The sequence below is a fragment of the Geotrypetes seraphini genome, chromosome 11 (genome assembly GCF_902459505.1).
Source record: "Geotrypetes seraphini chromosome 11, aGeoSer1.1, whole genome shotgun sequence".
Lineage (NCBI taxonomy): Eukaryota > Metazoa > Chordata > Amphibia > Gymnophiona > Dermophiidae > Geotrypetes > Geotrypetes seraphini.
The window spans coordinates 69,520,311-69,538,517 of NC_047094.1; the positions used below are offsets into that span (position 1 = coordinate 69,520,311).

The 18,207-nt window shown below is 45.1% G+C and overlaps 1 protein-coding gene across 14 annotated transcripts in view; it reads left to right on the plus strand.

The window, feature by feature from the left end:
- The window catches only part of POU2F2 (POU class 2 homeobox 2), a 404,239-nt gene that overhangs the window by 284,939 nt on the left and 101,093 nt on the right, over positions 1-18,207 (plus strand). For all 14 annotated transcript variants that reach the window (XR_004541086.1, XR_004541087.1, XM_033963217.1 and 11 more), the window contains 5 exons: positions 4,966-5,031; positions 5,184-5,218; positions 5,306-5,365; positions 9,550-9,654; positions 10,966-11,151. Coding sequence is in view for 12 of the 14 variants with exons in the window: in XM_033963217.1 (XP_033819108.1) it covers positions 4,966-5,031; positions 5,184-5,218; positions 5,306-5,365; positions 9,550-9,654; positions 10,966-11,151 (452 nt within the window). In the remaining 2 variants the exon portion in view is untranslated. The remainder of the gene's footprint in view (positions 1-4,965; positions 5,032-5,183; positions 5,219-5,305; positions 5,366-9,549; positions 9,655-10,965; positions 11,152-18,207) is intronic.

Consider the following 18,207-nt stretch of genomic DNA (forward strand, 5'->3'; position numbering starts at 1 on the left):
CACCATGCATGCAGTGGTTAAAGTGGCTTATGGGTCTGGGTCCCCCTCTCCATGGTTCACTAGCCCACCCCCCAGACCACTTAATCCACCGCTGTGCAGCTCTACTAGGCTTTCCTATGCCCGGCTGCCAGATGCTGATGTTCTGGAGACAGATATGTAAAGTTGTTATTATGATTTTTATGGCAGTGGGAAGGGGGGCGGTGTCAGTGATCACTGGGGTAGTGTGTAGGGGGTCTGTGCTTTGTCCCTACAGTGGTTTTCTTGTCACTTTGGATACCTTCTTGTGACTCAGACCTGGTTTTAGATGGCCTAAGTCACAACGTCCAAGTTTCGTCTAGGCAATGTTGTTAAACTTTCAGTTATACATGCAGTATGACTAAGTCTAGGACGGCCCATGGCCCGCCAAAATCCCGCCCCACCACTCCTCCTCCTTTTAGCTCTGGTCGTACTGCAGCACTGTGAAGGCCTAAGTCATTTTTAGATACGTCTAAAACCCGTTTCGATTATCGGCACTTGGCCTACTTGTCTCACTGATCATCTAAGGGCCGATTTGGGCCAGTTTTTAGATGTATTTCTGTTTTGATTATGAACCCCCAAGTCTTCTGATTTCCTAAGGTCTTTCTGCAGTTTTTCACAGTATGCATGCATTTTATCAACTTTGAACAATTTAGTGTCATCTGCAAATTTAATCACCTCACTCGGAGTTCCAATTTCCAGACCATTTATAAATAAGTTAAATAGCACTGGTCCTAGTACAGATCCCTGCGGCATACTACTATTTACCCTCCTCCATTGATAAAACTACCCATTTAACCCTGCCCTTTGTTTTCTGTCTGATAACCAATTCCTAATGACTCTTTAATTTTCTCAGGTGCCTCTCATGAGGAACTTTATCAAAATATTTTTGGAAATCTAGATACACTACATCAACTGGCTCGCCTTTATTCACATGTTTATTCACACCTTCATAGAAGTCAAGCAGATTGGTGAGGCAAGACCTCCCTCAGCTGAATCCATGCTGACTCTCTCATTAAATCTAATCTAATCTTCTATTTGTGCGTCGCACATACCTATACAGGCTCAAGGCGACATCAAGAGAGGAGAGGGTCAGGAGAAGAGGAGATAGAAGGAAAGAAAATAGAGAGAGGAGATTATGTGTCGAAAAGATAGGTTTTCAGTTTCTTCTGGAAAATGGTGTAGTTAGGTTCTGTTCATTTCTGTGAGGTCATTCCAGGTTTTTACTCCTAGAAAGGTAAGCATGGAGTGGAAAACATGTTTGTAATGAAGATTTTTTTGTGGATGGAAAATTTTAGTAGTATCCTGTTGAGGGTTCTGCGAGAATTGGACCATGCCATTGAGAAGAGCTGGATGAGGGGAGCTGCTGAGCTTTCATGGAGTATGTGGTGCATGATATTTTGAATGTTATTCGTGATGGGATGGGTAGCCAGTGAAGTTGTTTAGTGAGGGCAAGTCGTATTTTCTCAGGTTGAAGATTAGTCTTAAAGCAGTGTTTTGGATGAGTTGCATTTTATGGATCAGAGCGGTGTTGATTCCCATGTAGATGGAGTTGCAATAGTCTAGTTGAGGTAGAATCATCAGTTGTACTAACAAAGTGGTATTGGTGAAAGTACAGTCTGATTAACCTTAGTTGTCTCAGGGTGAAGAGGGATTTCTTCCGGAGATTGGAGATTTGAGGTTCCATGGTAAGTGTGGAGTCTAGAATGCAGCATAGGATTTTGGAGGATTCATCTACAGAAAGAGTTTTTTCTGATTGAAGGGTAATGTTTGTTGGTGCCGTCTTGGCCATGTGTTTAATTTTAGTTTGTTGATTGTTGCCCAGTTTGGGATTCTTTCAATATTGAGTATGACTTTGTTGGTGATGTCCGATTGATTGTTGGTTGTAGGAATAAGGAGAAAAATGTCATCTGCCAAATCATATTTGTCTACATGGTCCACAATTTTATTTTTTTATAATTGTTTCCACTATTTTGCCCGGCACTGAGGTCAGGCTTACCGGTCTATAATTTCCTGGATCTTCTCTAGAACCCTTTTTAAAATTGGCATAACATCTTCAGGTACTACAGACGATTTTAGCGACAGGTTACAGATCACTAACAACAGATCAGCAATTTCATGTTTGAGTTTTTTCAGTACCCTGGGATGTATACCATCTGGTCCAGGTGATTTATCACTCTTCAACTTGTCGATTTGGATTAGTATGTCTTCCAGGTTCACCGAGATTTCCTTCAATTCCTTTACCTCATCACCTTTGAAATCCATTTCCAGTTCTGGAAGATTTCTTACATCTTCTTCTGTAAAGACCAAAGCAAAGAATTCATTCAGTCTCTCTGCTGTGGCCTTAAACTCCCTGAGCGCACCTTTTAATTCATGATCATCCTATGGTCCCACAGATTCCCTCAAAGGTTTTCTGCTTTTGATGTACCTAAAATAACTTACTATGAGTTTTTGCCTCTTTGATAAAGAAAGCTAAACAAAATTATGAAGAACAACTTGCTAGTGCTTATCTCTCTTCTTATTTTCTTCATTGGTATCCTTTTTCCATTCTTTAAAGGATGTTTTCTTAGCTATAATAGCCTTTTTCACTTCGCCTTTTAACTATGCCGGCTCTTATTTTCTCTTCTTTCCACCTTTTTTAATACATGGTATACATCTGATCTGAGCTTCCATGATGGTATTTTTAAATAACATCCATGCTTGGTTTACACTTCTGACCTTTTCCATAGGCCCTTTTAACCATTTTCCTCATTTCATCATAGTTGCCCTTGGGAAAATTAAATGCCACTATAGTAGATTTCTTTAGTGACATCACTCCAGTTATCAGCTCAAATTTGATCATGTTATGAACACTGTTTCCCATTGGACCCAACACAGCTACCTTCCTTACTATATCCTGCATTCCACTAAGGACCAAATCTAAAATAGCTCACCCTCTTGTCAGTTCCTGGACCAGTTGCTCCAAGAAGCAGTAATTTATGATGTCTAGGAATTTTACCTCCCTAGCACTCCCTGATGTAACATTTATCCAGTCAATGTTGGGGTAGTTGAAATCACGCTTTAATCTGGAGAATGAGTCGGTTTACAATACCATTTATCTTTTTCTAACTCATATATAGATTACCTTTTATAGCCCAGTGACACTACTGTCTCTTTAAACTTTCATTCATAAGCACAAATCCACATATAGAACTAGCATTAATAATATTGGGAGTAAAAAGGCCTCAGATCAGCTTCATGGGCTAAAAAAGCTCCCAAAGGTTAATTTCAAAACTTTTCTAATTCTGCCTAGGCACCAAAGCCTGAGGATCATTTAAAGCCATGGTATTCTCAAAGGGGAAAGGGGACTGAGGAAATGGGTGAAGGTGGGCAGGGCTGTGGGTAGAGTGTGGACAGGGTCATGTGTCCTCTTTTTTTATTTGTTTGTTTGTCTTCACAAATATGGTAACCCTAATGGCTCTACACTGGCTCCCTGGCTCCTTCCAGGTTCAGCTCAAACTACTACTCACCTATGAGGGCATTCATTCCTAGCTCCAACCAATCTCTTTCCTCTAATCTCCTCCATGCTTCTCCTCCCCTTTTGTCAGACAAGCTGGAGGGCGCTTCCCCTATGAGTGAGCATAAGAGAGATGCAACTGTGCAAATATTTATTATAGTCTACTTGAGCTGCAAAAAATTCAAGATTCACATCTACAAAGTAATTTAAATGCTCTTCTAGCAGTAAGTGGAAGCCAATGAAGCCTAATTGGAAAGGGGGAGCTTGATCAGATACAGCCCACCCCTTGCAGTTTGTCTCATTCACTCTTTCATTCATTATGATGGAAAGTGCCTTTTCTGGTTCTTAGCCTTCTCACTATAAACATTTTTCTACTAAGTTATTGCTAAAAATGTATTTGTCTTGTCTATGTAGCTCAATCAGATTTTAAGGTCCATGGAGCATTGGTAAAATGCTGCGTAAGTGCATATGCCTAGTATCACTACAGAAATATTAAATAGTAACAAGAAGACACAAAATAGTTTATAGATTATTTGATTTTGTTATTTATATCAGCTGGGTCCAGTGTGAGGTGGTGGGGGCAGCATGCAGTGAGGTATCAGCTGCAGCGTGTGTGTGTGTGTGTGGGGGGGGTACTGGCAGAGGACAATGTGAGGGAACAGCATGTGGCAGCAGTATCGGCTGCGTATCATGCAGTGGGAGCATCAATGGGGTACAGTGTAAGGAGGTGGCAAGCAGTGGGGGTATTAGTAGGGTACAGTTTGAAGGGATAGGAAACAGCAGGGGTAAAAGCTGTGTAAACTGTAATTGTGAGACAGTAATATATGGCAAGGGGCTCAGCTGCATACCATGTGAGAAACATGGCAGCATCATTAAGTTTGTGACACTAATGGTGGTGGGAGGAGATATCCCACTGATAAGGGAGTTTCTGTCTACTTCAGTGGTCTCAAACTCAAACCCTTTGCATAGCCACATTTTGGATTTGTAGGTACTTGGAGGGCCTCAGAAAAAAAAATAGTTAATGTCTTATTAAAGAAATGACAATTTTGCAAGAGGTAAAACTCTTTATAGTTTATAAATCTTTCCTTTTGGCCAAGTCTTAATAATAATATTGTAATTTATAGCTAAAGAGACATATGATCAAGAAACTGTTTTATTTTACTTTTGTGATTATGATAAACATACCGAGGGCCTCAAAATAGTACCTGGTGGGCCGCAAGTTTGAGACCACTGGTCTATACCATTATTTATTTGAGGGTCGGTTATATGGGATTGCAGGGCTCTATTCTTTCAGCTATCAGGTTGCTGGAAGATCAGTACTAAGGTATTTCACATAAATTGTTAACTTCATTAGACTCCCCTTGTATTCAAGACAGTTGGGTAAGAGCTCAAGCAGTCATCTGAGTCCCCTAATCCATACAGCTCATCAGCATCTTCTTTCTCTGTTTGTCCAGAAATAAGAATGTCTAAACAGCTAGAGCTGGAGAAACCCCGGACGGACTCACAGCTGGAGCACACAGGTAGGAGACACAAATGTGGAAAAACCACCTTTCTTAATCTGAGAGACAAAACTTAAATTATTGTAGGCAGAGGGCATCCTGCTCTCTGGATGGGCCATGCAGGCTGAAGGTGCCTCGCTCCTTGGCAATAATATATAATATTCTCTTTTCAGATGGTGAGAGGAATGGGCCCGAAACTAATCACCAGGTGAGCCATAACCAGATGTTGCTGTGTTGGTGCTGGTAAGGATTTGGGTTCAAGACCTCTTACCTCTTCACTCTTTATCCTCTACAGAAGCAACAGAATAAAGGAACTCTCTTTCCATCCCCGTCTCCCACTGGTCCCAGTGCCAAGGTAAGTCTTGGCATCTGTTTTTAGAGGGCAATGGTGAATTAGATTATCATGGCACTGTTCAGTGCTTTTCCTGTGCTGTCTATGCTTTCAAATAGAAGAGTGGATTACTATGTTATGACTTCAATACATACACTCTTTCCCAGGGTGACTGCACTGTAGAATAGAATGGTGTATTTTAATTCCTTCCTACTCACCTCCTCTCTTTGGCCTTCTAGCTCAGTTAGAACCAAGGCTCAGGGCTAGCGCCATGAGCAGGCCTTGATAAATTTTCTTTGGATTTATAAAGCCAGCAGAAAAACTTGGAGCCAGCAGTTGTTTCCCAACCCCATAGCCCCTCCACCCCAACAATTGCCATTGTCTCCACTGAAGTGAGGAGGGTGGGGAATCTCTTCTGAAATTTATCATGGCTCCTTTAGGGCTTCATTTACTAAGAGTGTTTTCCAAGGGAAAAATAAAGCATAGTAAAACACATAATACACTTTGGGCTAGATTCACCAAGCAAACCGATCGTGCCCTTTATGACCAGATTTCCCTCCACTATTCACTAACGCCTGTAGCGATCCGATCCCGATCGTCCCATGCAAATTAGTAAAACTCCATGCAAAATAGCCAAGCGTTTGATTCACTAACAATTGCTTGGCTATTTTGAGTCGGGTTTTACTATTGGCAAATCCGACTGCTGCAGACCTGTCGGTAACTGAGTTACCGTCAGGTCTGTAGGCTTTTTGACAGGCCTGTCTGTCTATTTTATTCATTTTTTTTCATGGCACAGATATTTTGCGTGTGTTACACACGCAAAATATCTGCCGCATAAAAAAAAAAAAATAAACAAGACAGGCAGGCCTGTCAAAAAATATGTACCCCCAAGCATGGCCGCTTCCCACCCCTGACCAGAGAAAAAAGCAGGAGGGATGCCAATTCCCTCCTGCCATCAGCAATTAAAAAAAAAAAAATGCATGCAGCACGGCCGTCACCCACCCCCCACCGACCGGCACGGCCCACCCCCGGCAGTAAAAAGTTGTGAGCAGGAGGGGTGCTCAGTCCCTCCTGCTCAAAGGCCTCCCACCCCCTGGCCCACCCCTGGTCGGCCCAGGTGGTTCGGCCCTGCCCACCCACCCAACTTGGTACCTTTAAAATAGTTGGGAGCAGGAGGGTGCCCGGTCCCTCCTGCTCCTTGGAAGCTCCAAACATCTTTGGGAGCAGGAGGGGTGCCCGGACCCTCCTCCTGCTCCTATGCCGCTCCAAAATCTTCAGGAGCAGGGAACGGCGGTAGAGAGCAGGAGAATCCGGGAGTAGGCAAGAGAGATCTGGGCAGAGCAGGGCAGGCAGGAGTGATCGGGGCCTGTGGGGAGTGTTGGGCAGGGCCGGTATGTCAGGCCGGTACCCAATCTCTCTTCCCTGCTTGCCAGACTCTCCTGCTCTCTGCTGTCGTTCCCCGCAGTGCAGGCCTACTTTAAAACCATGGGCTTGCACTGCAGAGAACAGCGGCAGAGAGCAGGAGAGTCCGGGAGCAGGTAAGAGAGATCTGGGCTGGGCTGAACCCTGACAGCAGTGATAGGAGGCTGCTTCTCCTGTCACTACTGTCAGGGTGTGCGCAAGAGCGGGGATCGCTCTGGCCATGAGTAGAGGTGTGTGTTAACGATCGTCCTCATTTGCATGCAGGCCTTTACTGAATTGGTCGGCTGGCATGCAAATGAAATTGGATTGCACAGTTTGGAGGTTTAGTGAATCCTGCCCTTAGGTAGGCCACTAAAAGAAATGTACAGCTAGTCTCCCCACTAACCCTGTCTATCACATAGTCTCTCACTCTCTCTCCCCCACCACCCACTCAAACCTGTTTTCGCTCCCTTTTGCTCACTGTCTCCCTCACCCAGACCTGTTAGTCAGTCAGTCTCCTTCGCTCTCTTTTGCTGTCTCCTCCCAGTCCTGTCATCTGATCTCTCTTCCCCCATCCTATTGACACCCAGTTTCTCTCTTTTATCCCATCTTTCTCCACTATCCCTACCTTTTAATCAGTCCCATACCTACAGAGGCCACACTAAAAAATAAGAAAGCTTTAAAAAAAAAAAAAAAGGGACAAATATCCCAGGCACCAGAGACAAATGTATTTATTTATTTGCTCAATTATTTAGCCCGTCCTCCCAAAGGAGCCCAGAATGGATTACAAAATACATCCACAGTATAATCGAGACAGGACAAAGATTACATAATTTACAATATAGACAATGCAAAAAACATATCCACTAAGAAGCTCTGGCGAGAGTAGGTGGCGTGGGAGCATTGACTCTGAGTGGCATTTCTGGATGACTCCTAGTTACCATGATAATAACCTCATGCCTAGGAGTCATCCAGTCATAGCCATGAGTCTTCATTTGCAACTGGGTCTTTCTTACCAGTTTACTTAGCCTAATCACTGAGGGGCTAATGCAGAAAGCTTCACAGTAGAGCCAAGTTTATTTAAAATTTTCTATCCCGCCCTTGGGAAAACCTTCAAGGTGGCTTACAGTGTAAAATGTAGTAATTAAAAGAAATTAGCAATACAATACAGAAAGCAATCCATACATACTGTATACAATCATTGAGCTGTGGTTCTACCTCAAAATTAGCGCTCCAAAACTTACGTGCCATGCTGTGAGCAGTAAGCATGCAAACTACTGCCATGTTAAAATCACAGCAGTAATCCGCAGCCCATTGCTAAGTGCCACCCCCCCTGTCATTGTATGAGCAGGATTGGCTCATGCACTGACAGGAAGGGTGACATTTAAAAAAACCCCAATATACTGTATACACAAGCTTCCAGCATCTGTCCCTCTCCATCCCTGAGCCAAACCCCAAATTCATGATGTCTAGTGGCAACCAGTCTTTCCCCCTTCAGCTTAATAGTGACAGTCCTTGGTTGAGGAGGCCTTATAAATCCCTGCTATTATTGTTCCTGTGTGTGTGACCTCTAGATGTCGCCATAGTGCGATGACAATGACTTCCTCCTCACCCATCCAAAGGGATGTGAGTGCTGCCTCTCCAGCATTCCCAGCAGAATTTGACCTAGGGAGCAGAAGACCTGAAGCAGAAATGAAACCCAGATCTCTCTGCAAATCCATGCCCAGTTCAATATTCTCTTCCAGGCTCCTTGTTCTCTTCATGGCTCTTCCAGGCCATGACTGTGTTCCAGTGAAATTGGTCTTTTTCTATTTCCTTGCAGTACTATTGCTGCCTTGTTATTGATCTCTTATGCTGCCTGTGGTGATGAGTCAGGGCTCAGCTCTTTGATCTGCCCTGCCAGGGCTGTAGCTGGGGAAATCCCAGGGCCAGCCAGTAGCATCGGGGTAATCTGGCAAACAGGAAACACACTATGAGAACATGCTACCAGTGTGAGACAAAGCAAGTGTGCAGATGAAAAATGGGCCTCTTGCATGCTCCCACATCAGATACGCACCCCGTTCTCTGATCCTCTAACCCTCTTTCTCTGTGGCTAACTCTGTCTCTTTCCATTCTCTGCTCTTATGGCACTGGAGGAAGCACTGTGTGTGGGGTAGAGTTGAGGCAGTGCCTGACCTTAGGTAGAGTGACAGTATGTTCTCCTGGAAGGCAGGAATTAACACACTTCTACCGCAGCTCTGAAGCAAGATCTTAGAATTCATTATTTCCGTCACTGAGTTCTACCTATGCCGCAGCTCTTTGTAGGAGGGTAGTAGGAGTCGAGGGATACAGAAGGTGAAACATTTTATATGAATCTAAAAATAACCAGTCCTTCAGAGCCCCTCTCTGTGGGGGTTGTAACTCCATTCATAGCACAGGAGGTGAGCACATCCTAATACCACACAGAGTTGGAGGTGCACTAGTAGTAGTTTGTCCTGTTTATGAAGAAAGCAGCATCTTCAGCAGTACAGTGCCTTTTAATGTTATGCTAGAGTTTTAGGGGATAAAAAAGAACACCTCCAGCAGAACAACTCCCCCTAATAGTCTGCTGGAGTATTGGAAAATGGAATGTGTCCTGGTTATAAAAGAGAGTGCTTGCAATACAGCTCCCCCTAACAGTGTGTTGAGATATTGGGAAACGGGAACATGTCCTGGTTATAAAGGAGAGCGAACACCTGTAGTACAGCTTCTGCCCCTAATAATGTGCTGGAGGGTTGGGCAATGGAATGTGCTCATACTTACACCATGCATCTTTGTGCTTGCCACAGGTCAAGACTGAAGATTCTGTGGATTTGCCCCCTGTTCCAGCTCCTCAGCCACAGCCCCACCTTCCCCAGGCTCAGCTCATGCTAGCAGGAGGGCAGCTTGCTGGGGTAAGTCACCACCTTTTGCAGAAATTCTTCAATAGGTTCTTTTAGAACTTCTCCAAGATTGGTGCAACCTTTAGGCAGATTAGGTGGATGCTTAGAGCAGGCAAACAAAATAATTGGTCCTGACAGCCTTACAGTCTGGAGATCTATCAGCATGTATTTTAATCCACAAGGAGGGTGAGTAGATTTCAGATATCCCATTTGCCTGGTTAGATGGCTTATGGAAATCGCTCTCTCTACATACATACATAGAAAATAAAGTTTAACATCTAAAAGTAATGTATTCAATTATGCATTTTTGCAGGGCCATTCTGGGAAGGGTGATATTGGAGTAATAACATTAAGTTTAATGATCAGAATATATAGGGAGCTTAGAGACCTGAACATAATTATGGGGAGGGAAGAAGAGGAGGAATCGAGGGGCAGTAGGCTGAAGGTTTGTCTAGGGTGCCTAATACCCTTGCATCCCAAGACGCCACAGATCGTTTCTTCAGTGGCACAGATAACTTGTCTTAATCTGAAGAAGACCGAATTGAGCATCTGCAGATTCTTCTCACTGTCACAGTGCCCCTACAGGTGAATCAGAGTAGAGCAGTGTGATTGGCTCCTCTCACTGCCATAGCATCCCCTACAGATGAGGCAGAGAGGAACTGCATCCGGTTTCCTTCACTGTTGCAGCACCCCCTGCAGAGGAAGAGACATAGCTGAGCAGCTTTAGGCTCCTCTCATTTCACAATATGCCCCATAAAGGGGAGGATCCAGAGATGAGCACCTGCAGATTCTCCTCATGGTTACAGGTGGAAGCAGTTTGCAAGCTTTTCTCTCCATTTTAGGAGATGTTTCCTATGAGTTAGATGACTTGCTGTTGCTCAGGATAAGCAAAGTCTACTTGCTGCTGCCTATTATATGCCTTTCTTCATGCATGCCAGTGCATGTGGGGTATAATTCTATGTCTAGTTTACACTGTCTGTGAATCTCTCTTTATCCTCATCATGCTATATTTTCAGTGCCTCCGTGTGTTGGTAAATTGTGGGTTTGTGTGTTGCTTGCTCTGTATGTATACACGTGATACAATACATTTGTGTGCATTTCTTTGGCAGTGAATGTTGTTAGTCTTTGTATGTCTAAAGTTTTGAGGGGTTGTGTCTGTGCATTACTGTCTCTCTCTTTCTCTTATGCATTGTGTTGTGTTGTACATATCTGTATAAGAGATGCCTTGCTTAAAGTTGCCAATATTTCTGAGCTGCCTGTCCTCATGTCTGTCTCTCTCCCCTCCTGCCCCGGTTGCTCTTTACCTTCCTGTCTTTGCTGCAGCTTACTGCCCTAATGCCGGCTCAGCAGCAGCTGCTCCTCCAACAAGCTCAAGCCCAGCTACTGGCTGCTGCTGTTCAGCAATCTAATGCTGCCGCTGCCGCCTCTCAGCAGTCTGGCCCAGACACCCAGCCGAACCCCAGCCAGCCCCAGCTTGCTTTGTCTCAGCCCATCCAACTGACAGCACAGGTAAGGCAATGGTCCTGCTATGGGTCCTGCCACTGCACAGCACCCCATGCCCATCATTCTGCTTCAGGCTTACTCCTGGGTTCCCTTCTTTTTTTGCCACAACATTGGAATAAATATGTTGTGTGTTCTTATTTATAAAATGTGTTTAGGACAGTATGATATCTATATGAGGTTTCATTAATAATCACGGCCTGCTTTTAAAATCTTTCTGAAATTAATGTTTCAGCTGATCAAACTATATATTACTATCTCTGGGAAAAGGTGACTAGAGTCTCTCCAGAAACAAAAAGTGAGGTTTTAATGAATTCTGTTAGAATAAACAATTCGTGATTAAAAAAAATAATAATAAAGACGTTCAAACACGTAACCTTTTCAGACTGTTTATGAACCCACGACATGAGAAATCAGTCATTCTCAATATTTTGGATCTGCTACTTTGTCATCTTTTCTTAGACGGTCACATATTCCTACAGACATGCCTTATATATGTGACACCTGCATGAGGCTCTGATGGAGATCTTCTCTTCAACTTTCCATGTTGAAGTCATGTTGTATTTGTGTGATTTCTATATGAAGTTCTGATAGAGATCTGCTCTTTAGCCTTCTGTGATGTAAAACACAAGTACATGGTCAGTGTGATATTTGCATGGAATCTGCAGCTTGATGCCCCATATTGTTTCACAGGGGTATCCATGTGCACTGTAAGGACAAGCAGGAGGAGTCCTGGCTGGGGGAGGAAAGGGGGCAGTGAGTTAGCATTCTCTCACCATGTTCCTGTAAGCACTGATGACTGTTCTTCTTTGTTTTAGTAACAATTTTTATATACCCCATAGTACCATCAGTACAATTGCTAAGTGTGATTCACAGTATTGCATACACAATAAAATAAAACAGAGCAAACAATGTGCATCGCATAAACCTGTTACCTGAGATGTTCGAAACACTGCATCATCACACTAGAGAGGCCTACTGTTCCACCATTGGGCCCACAGTTACCACAAAATAAGCCAGTGAGATGGAATTAACTGTGTCTAATAGTTTATGAAATCTTTTATAATCCATCTCCATTCTCTTACTCCTTAGCATCTTGTTCCATCACTCGAACACCATTCTGTTACGGTGTATCATGCCCCCATTCTTTTACAATTGAAACAGACGACAAATTGTCCTCACTTGAACACGAACATTAGGTAGGCGTGTCCCTCAACAGTCTGCCAAAAATACTTTGGTTTTCCATCTATCAAACTTTTAAAAATAAATATTACAGTCTTAAATGGAAGCTAATGAAGGGAAGGGGTGATCTTTCTCCAGCCCCCTTGTTGACAGCGCTCCATTATTAGCGGCTCAGTTGTTGTGACTGCATTCTTTCCTTTGCATCCGGACATCACAAAGCTGGGAGTCACCACAAGGGTCCCTGCGAGTGGCTTAAGACTATGATCAAGCTCTGCCCGATGGCTCTGGATTTCCAGCAGCTGTTTGTTCAGCTGAAGGTGGATTTTGGTTGCACAGGTCACCAAATGAACTTCCTTGCCTAGTGATGGATATGTGATGTTAAAGGATTCTCAGTGGATGTGGTCCTCAAGTGACAATTTGAAGCTTTGGACCCAGGGATTAAGGCAGTAGCTGAAGCTTTCTCTGTGGCATGTGCTTGCCATACCTGTCTGTCTCGAGTCCTGGTCTCAGAGGATGACAAAGATCCCCAAATGCTCCTTTCTGGGTTGGATTATATAGCAGAGTTATGAGCAAGGTGTCAACCTATGCTGTTTCCACCTGGCAGATGCTCTGTGTTAGACAGTGGGCAGAATATTCAGCCACTATAGCCACTCTGAGCAGGCTTCCCTTTCAAGGGCAAATGCTGTTTGCCAGTGGTCTGTATGACCTGATAGCCAGCGTTATGGATCATCGCACTAAGGCCTTGCCAAACAGCAGACCCCAGATGACTTTGGGTATGGGATGTGGGGAATTTTTGAGGCTCTTGAAGATTCCATGTGATGCAGAGGTCCTTTCAGGTGTCATGGCAGAGGTTCAATTGGAGTAGGAGACAGCAAGTTTCTGGCTTTCATCCCTCCTCATCCTCCAAGAAAGTACAATGCTGTCAGGACAAGGGCCAAGCCTCCTCAGATAGGAGGCAGGCTGTCAGCCTTTTGGTCAGTCTAGGCTCTGATAGGTGCAGACCGTTGGATCCTAGATGTTATTCGACAAAGTTACAAAATTGAATTTTGTGCCCTCCTTCCAGATCTCTTTGTAGATTCTCTGTCCAGTTGGAGAGAGCTCTTAGAGACTGGGAAACAGTACAAAGGCTACTGGATCTTCATGCCATAGAGCAGACTCTGGACAAAGAATCAGAATCGAGCAGATCATCGGATCAAAGAAAGGCTCAGATGACTGGAGGGCGATTCTGGACATCAAATCGATCAATCTTGTACTGAAAGTGGCTCATTTTTGCATGGAGACTTTTCCGTTGGTTATAGTGGCAGTGGCGCTGGGCGAGTTTCTTGCCTCCATCAATTTAACAGAGGCCTAATGCCACATTCCCATTTTTCTGACCCACTGGAGTCCAACCATGGCTGGAGAAAGGGCACCTTTTACCAAGCTGATGGTGGTGGTGGCAGCACATCTCCTCAAGGCAGGGATCCAGGTGTACCCATATTTGGATGATTGACTGATCAGGAGGAATGCAAACTGTCAGTTTCAAGAGTGGTCCAACTCCTCCAGGACTTGGGATGAGTTGTCAAATTCAAGAAACATAGAAACATAGAAATAGACGGCAGATAAGGGCCACGGCCCATCCAGTCTGCCCACCCTAATGTCCCTCCCCTACCTTTGCCCTGTGAATAGATCCTATGTGCCGATCCCATTTGGCCTTAAAATCAGGCACGCTGCTGGCCTCAATCACCTGTAGTGGAAGACTATTCCAGCGATCAACCACTCTTTCAATGAAAAAGAATTTCCTGGTGTCACCTCGTAGTTTTCCGCCCCTGATTTTCCACGGATGCCCTCTTGTTGTCGTGGGACCCTTGAAAAAGAAGATATCTTCCTCCGCCTCGATGCGGCCCGTAAGATACTTGAACGTATCGATCATGTCTCCCCTCTCTCTGCGCTCCTCGAGCGAGTATAGCTGTAATTTGTCAAGCCGTTCTTCGTATGGAAGATCCTTGAGTCCCGAGACCATCCAGGTGGCCATTCTCTGCACCGACTCCAGTCTCAGCACATCCTTGCGATAATGCGGCCTCCAGAATTGCACACAGTATTCCAGGTGGGGCCTCACCACGGATCTATACAATGGCATAATGACTTCCGCCTTACGACTGACGAAACCCCTTCGTATGCAGCCCATGATTTGTCTTGCCTTGGACGAAGCCTGCTCCACTTGATTGGCAGACTTCATGTCCTCGCTGACGATTACCCCCAAGTCTCGTTCTGCTACTGTTTTTGCTAGGATCTCGCCATTAAGGGTATAAGACTTGCATGGATTTTGGCTGCCCAGGTGCATAACTTTGCATTTTTTGGCATTGAATTTGAATTGCCATGTCCTAGACCATCGCTCCAGTAGGAGTAGGTCATGCATCATGTTGTCGGGCATTGAATCTTCGTCTGTTGTGCATTTGCCCACTACATTACTTAGTTTGGCGTCATCGGCGAATAATGTTATTTTACCTCGAAGCCCTTCTGCCAAGTCTCTTATAAAGATGTTGAATAGGAGTGGGCCCAAGACTGAGCCCTGTGGTACTCCACTAATCACCTCTGTCATTTCGGAGGGGGTGCCGTTCACCACCACCCTTTGGAGCCTACCTCCAAGCCAGTTCCCAACCCATTGCGTCAATGTGTCACCTAATCCTATAGAACTCATCTTGCTCAGCAACCTGCGGTGTGGTACGCTATCGAATGCTTTGCTAAAGTCCAGGTATACGATGTCCAGGGACTCTCCAATATCCAGCTTCCCCGTCACCCAGTCAAAGAAGCTGATCAGGTTGGATTGGCATGATCTCCCCTTAGTAAATCCATGTTGTCGGGGATCCCGTAGATTCTCCTCATCCAGGATCTTATCCAATTGGTGTTTGATTAGAGTTTCCATTAGTTTGCTCACTATCGATGTTAGACTCACTGGTCTGTAGTTTGCTGTCTCCATCTTTGAGCCTTTCTTGTGGAGTGGAATGACGTTAGCCGTCCTCCAGTCCAACGGGACGCTGCCTGTACTAAGGGAGAGGTTGAAGAGCGCGGACAGTGGCTCCGCCAAGACATCACTCAGTCCCTAAGCATCCTGGGGTGCAGGTTGTCCGGCCCCATTGCTTTGTTAACCTTGAGCTTTGACAGCTCACCATAGACACTGCTGGGCGTAAACTCAAAGTTACTAAACGGGTCAACTGAGCCAACCCTTGTCTGTAACTGAGGGCCGAGCCCTGGCGCTTCTCGGGTGAAGACTGAGCAGAAGTATTCATTTAATAGTTGGGCTTTTTCTGAATCCTTTTCCACATAGTCACCGTCTGGATTCCTAAGACGTACAATCCCGCCTGAGTTTTTTCTTCTATCACTGATATACCTGAAGAAGGATTTATCTCCCTTCTGGATGTTCTTTGCTAGAGACTCCTCCATATGGAATTTAGCCTCCCTGACTGCTGTTTTGACAGCTTTTGATTTGGTCAGGAAGTCTGCTCTAGAGTCCTGCTTCCCCGATTGTTTGTAAGAGATGAATGCTTTTTTCTTCTCCTTTCATCTCTTACAAACAATCGGGGAAGCAGGACTCTAGAGCAGACTACCTGACCAAATCAAAAGCCGTCAAAACAGCAGTCAGGGAGGCTAAATTCCACATGGAGGAGTCTCTAGCAAAGAACATCCAGAAGGGAGATAAATCCTTCTTCAGGTATATCAGTGATAGAAGAGCCAGCTGGAGCCGACTCAGTTCCTGGAGTACCTGGGAGTTTTGTTCAACATGGCCTTGAAGAAAGAGAAAAGACACCTCACCTCGAAAATATAGGCAGTACAACAGGAGAGGCAAAGGAGAAGTCCAAACCCAAGGAAATCAGACTTTATTCAAAACTACAGTCCCAACAAGGATCCTAGTTTTGACATCCAAATGACGCCTTCCTCAGGAGACACTGAACTGGCGCTGAAACTTGTCTTGCACACTCGAGAAATTTCGAAGAACATACAAGCAAAAATGCTCAAAAAGCGTCCCCTGAGGAAGGCGTCATTTGGATGTCGAAACTAGGATCCTTGTTGGGTCTGTAGTTTTGAATAAAGTCTGATTTCCCTGCTGGTTTGGACTCCTCCCTTGCCAACATGGCCTTGAGCTAGGTCTGTCTTCTAGAGCCACGCGGACTGAAGTTCCGGAAGCAGATTTTGGACCTGTTCCAGAGTCCAATTACCATGGAATGGCGTTATCTGCCATTTCTGGGGTCGATGGCAGCAGCCATAGAGGTGGACTCTTGGGTAAGAGCGCACATGAGGCAAAAATGCTCAAAAAGTGTCCCCTGAGGAAGGCGTTGTTTGGATGTCGAAACTAGGATCCTTGTTGGGGCTATTTTGGACCTGTTCCAGAGTCCAACTACCATGGAATGGCGTTATCTGCCGTTCCTGGGGTCAATGGTAGCAGCCATAGGGGTGGTCTCTTGGGTAAGAGCGCACATGAGGCCTCTCAAAGACTTTATTCTCCTCAGATGGACTTGCTTCAGTAACCGCTTTCCTGGTTACTAGAAGCAAAGAGCAGTCTGTGGTGGCTGCAGCTTGCGGCCCTCTCAAGGGGCATGTCTCTCTGAATTTCCTCTTGGGAGATTGTAATGACTGATGTTAGCCTTTATGGTTTTGGGGATGGGGATCATTGCAACAGACACCCAATTCAAGTTCATTGGAAACTGACTCAGCAAAAGTGGCCCATAAATCGACTAGAACTTTGAGCCATTCGACTATTGCTTCAGGCACTGGAGAAGTCTCTGGAAGGCAAGGCAATCCGAGTCTCCTTGGATAATGCGACTGCAGTAGCCTAGGTCAGCAGACTCAACTCCTCTTTCAGTGGGCAGAAGTTCATTTGCAGGCCCTCTCTGTCATGCATGTAGTGGGAGTGGAAAATATACAGGCCAACTTTCTTAGTCGGCAGACTCTCGACCTGGAGGAATAGTCGCTCTCCCCCCCAGACATTCAACTCCATAGTTCAGGAGTGAGGGACGACCACAGATGGATCTGATGACTTTGGCTGTAAATACAAAGATGGATGGCTTTACAGCCAAAGATACGAGCCTGGAAGCACGGCATTGAATGCGTTAGTCCAACCATGGCCAGAGAAAGGGCTCTTCTATGTGTTTTCCCCATGGCCCATGCTAGGACAAGTCATCCACAGGATTGCGAGTCATCTGGGATTGGTAGTCCTTAATGGTGCCCGATTGGCCCTGCAGGCCATGTTATACAGATCTAGTTTGCCCCCCAGAGGGACAAAGGCCTCAGACTGCCAGTCTAAGTGGATCTTCTTACTCGGGGACCCATCCGAATTGAGAATCCAGAATACTTTCGGCTTATGGCATGGCAAGCAAGGGTTACTCAGATGTGGTTGTTTCAACTCTGCTTAGAGCTAAGAAGCTGTTGATGGTAGTAGCCTATGCCAAGGCCTGGAAGTCCTTTTAGTACTAGTGTGCTATGGATGATGTAGAGCCCTTATATGCTCTGATTTCTGTAGTCCTGGAGTTTTTGCAAGAGGAACTTCAGAAGGTTCTGTTGGATTGTTGAAGGTGCAGATAGCAGGTCTTTCCTGTTTCCAAGCTCAGGAGGAAAGAAGCTCTCTGGCTTCCCACCCAGATATTGCCTGGGGCTCTTGGGTTGCACCCAGATATTGAAGGGGCTCTTGGGTTGCACCCTCCAGTGCGTCTCTCTTTCCCTTCCTAGGATCTTAACACCGTATTTCAAGGTTTCAGTAGAGCTCTGTATGAGCCCTTGCAGGAGGCTTCCCTTCTGGATCTTACATTCAAAATGATGTTTCGTGGCGCTGAGACGAGTTTCCAAATTATAAGCTCTGTTATGCAGGGAACTGTTCCTTAAGTGTATGAAAGCAGGGCTCTCCTTCCACAC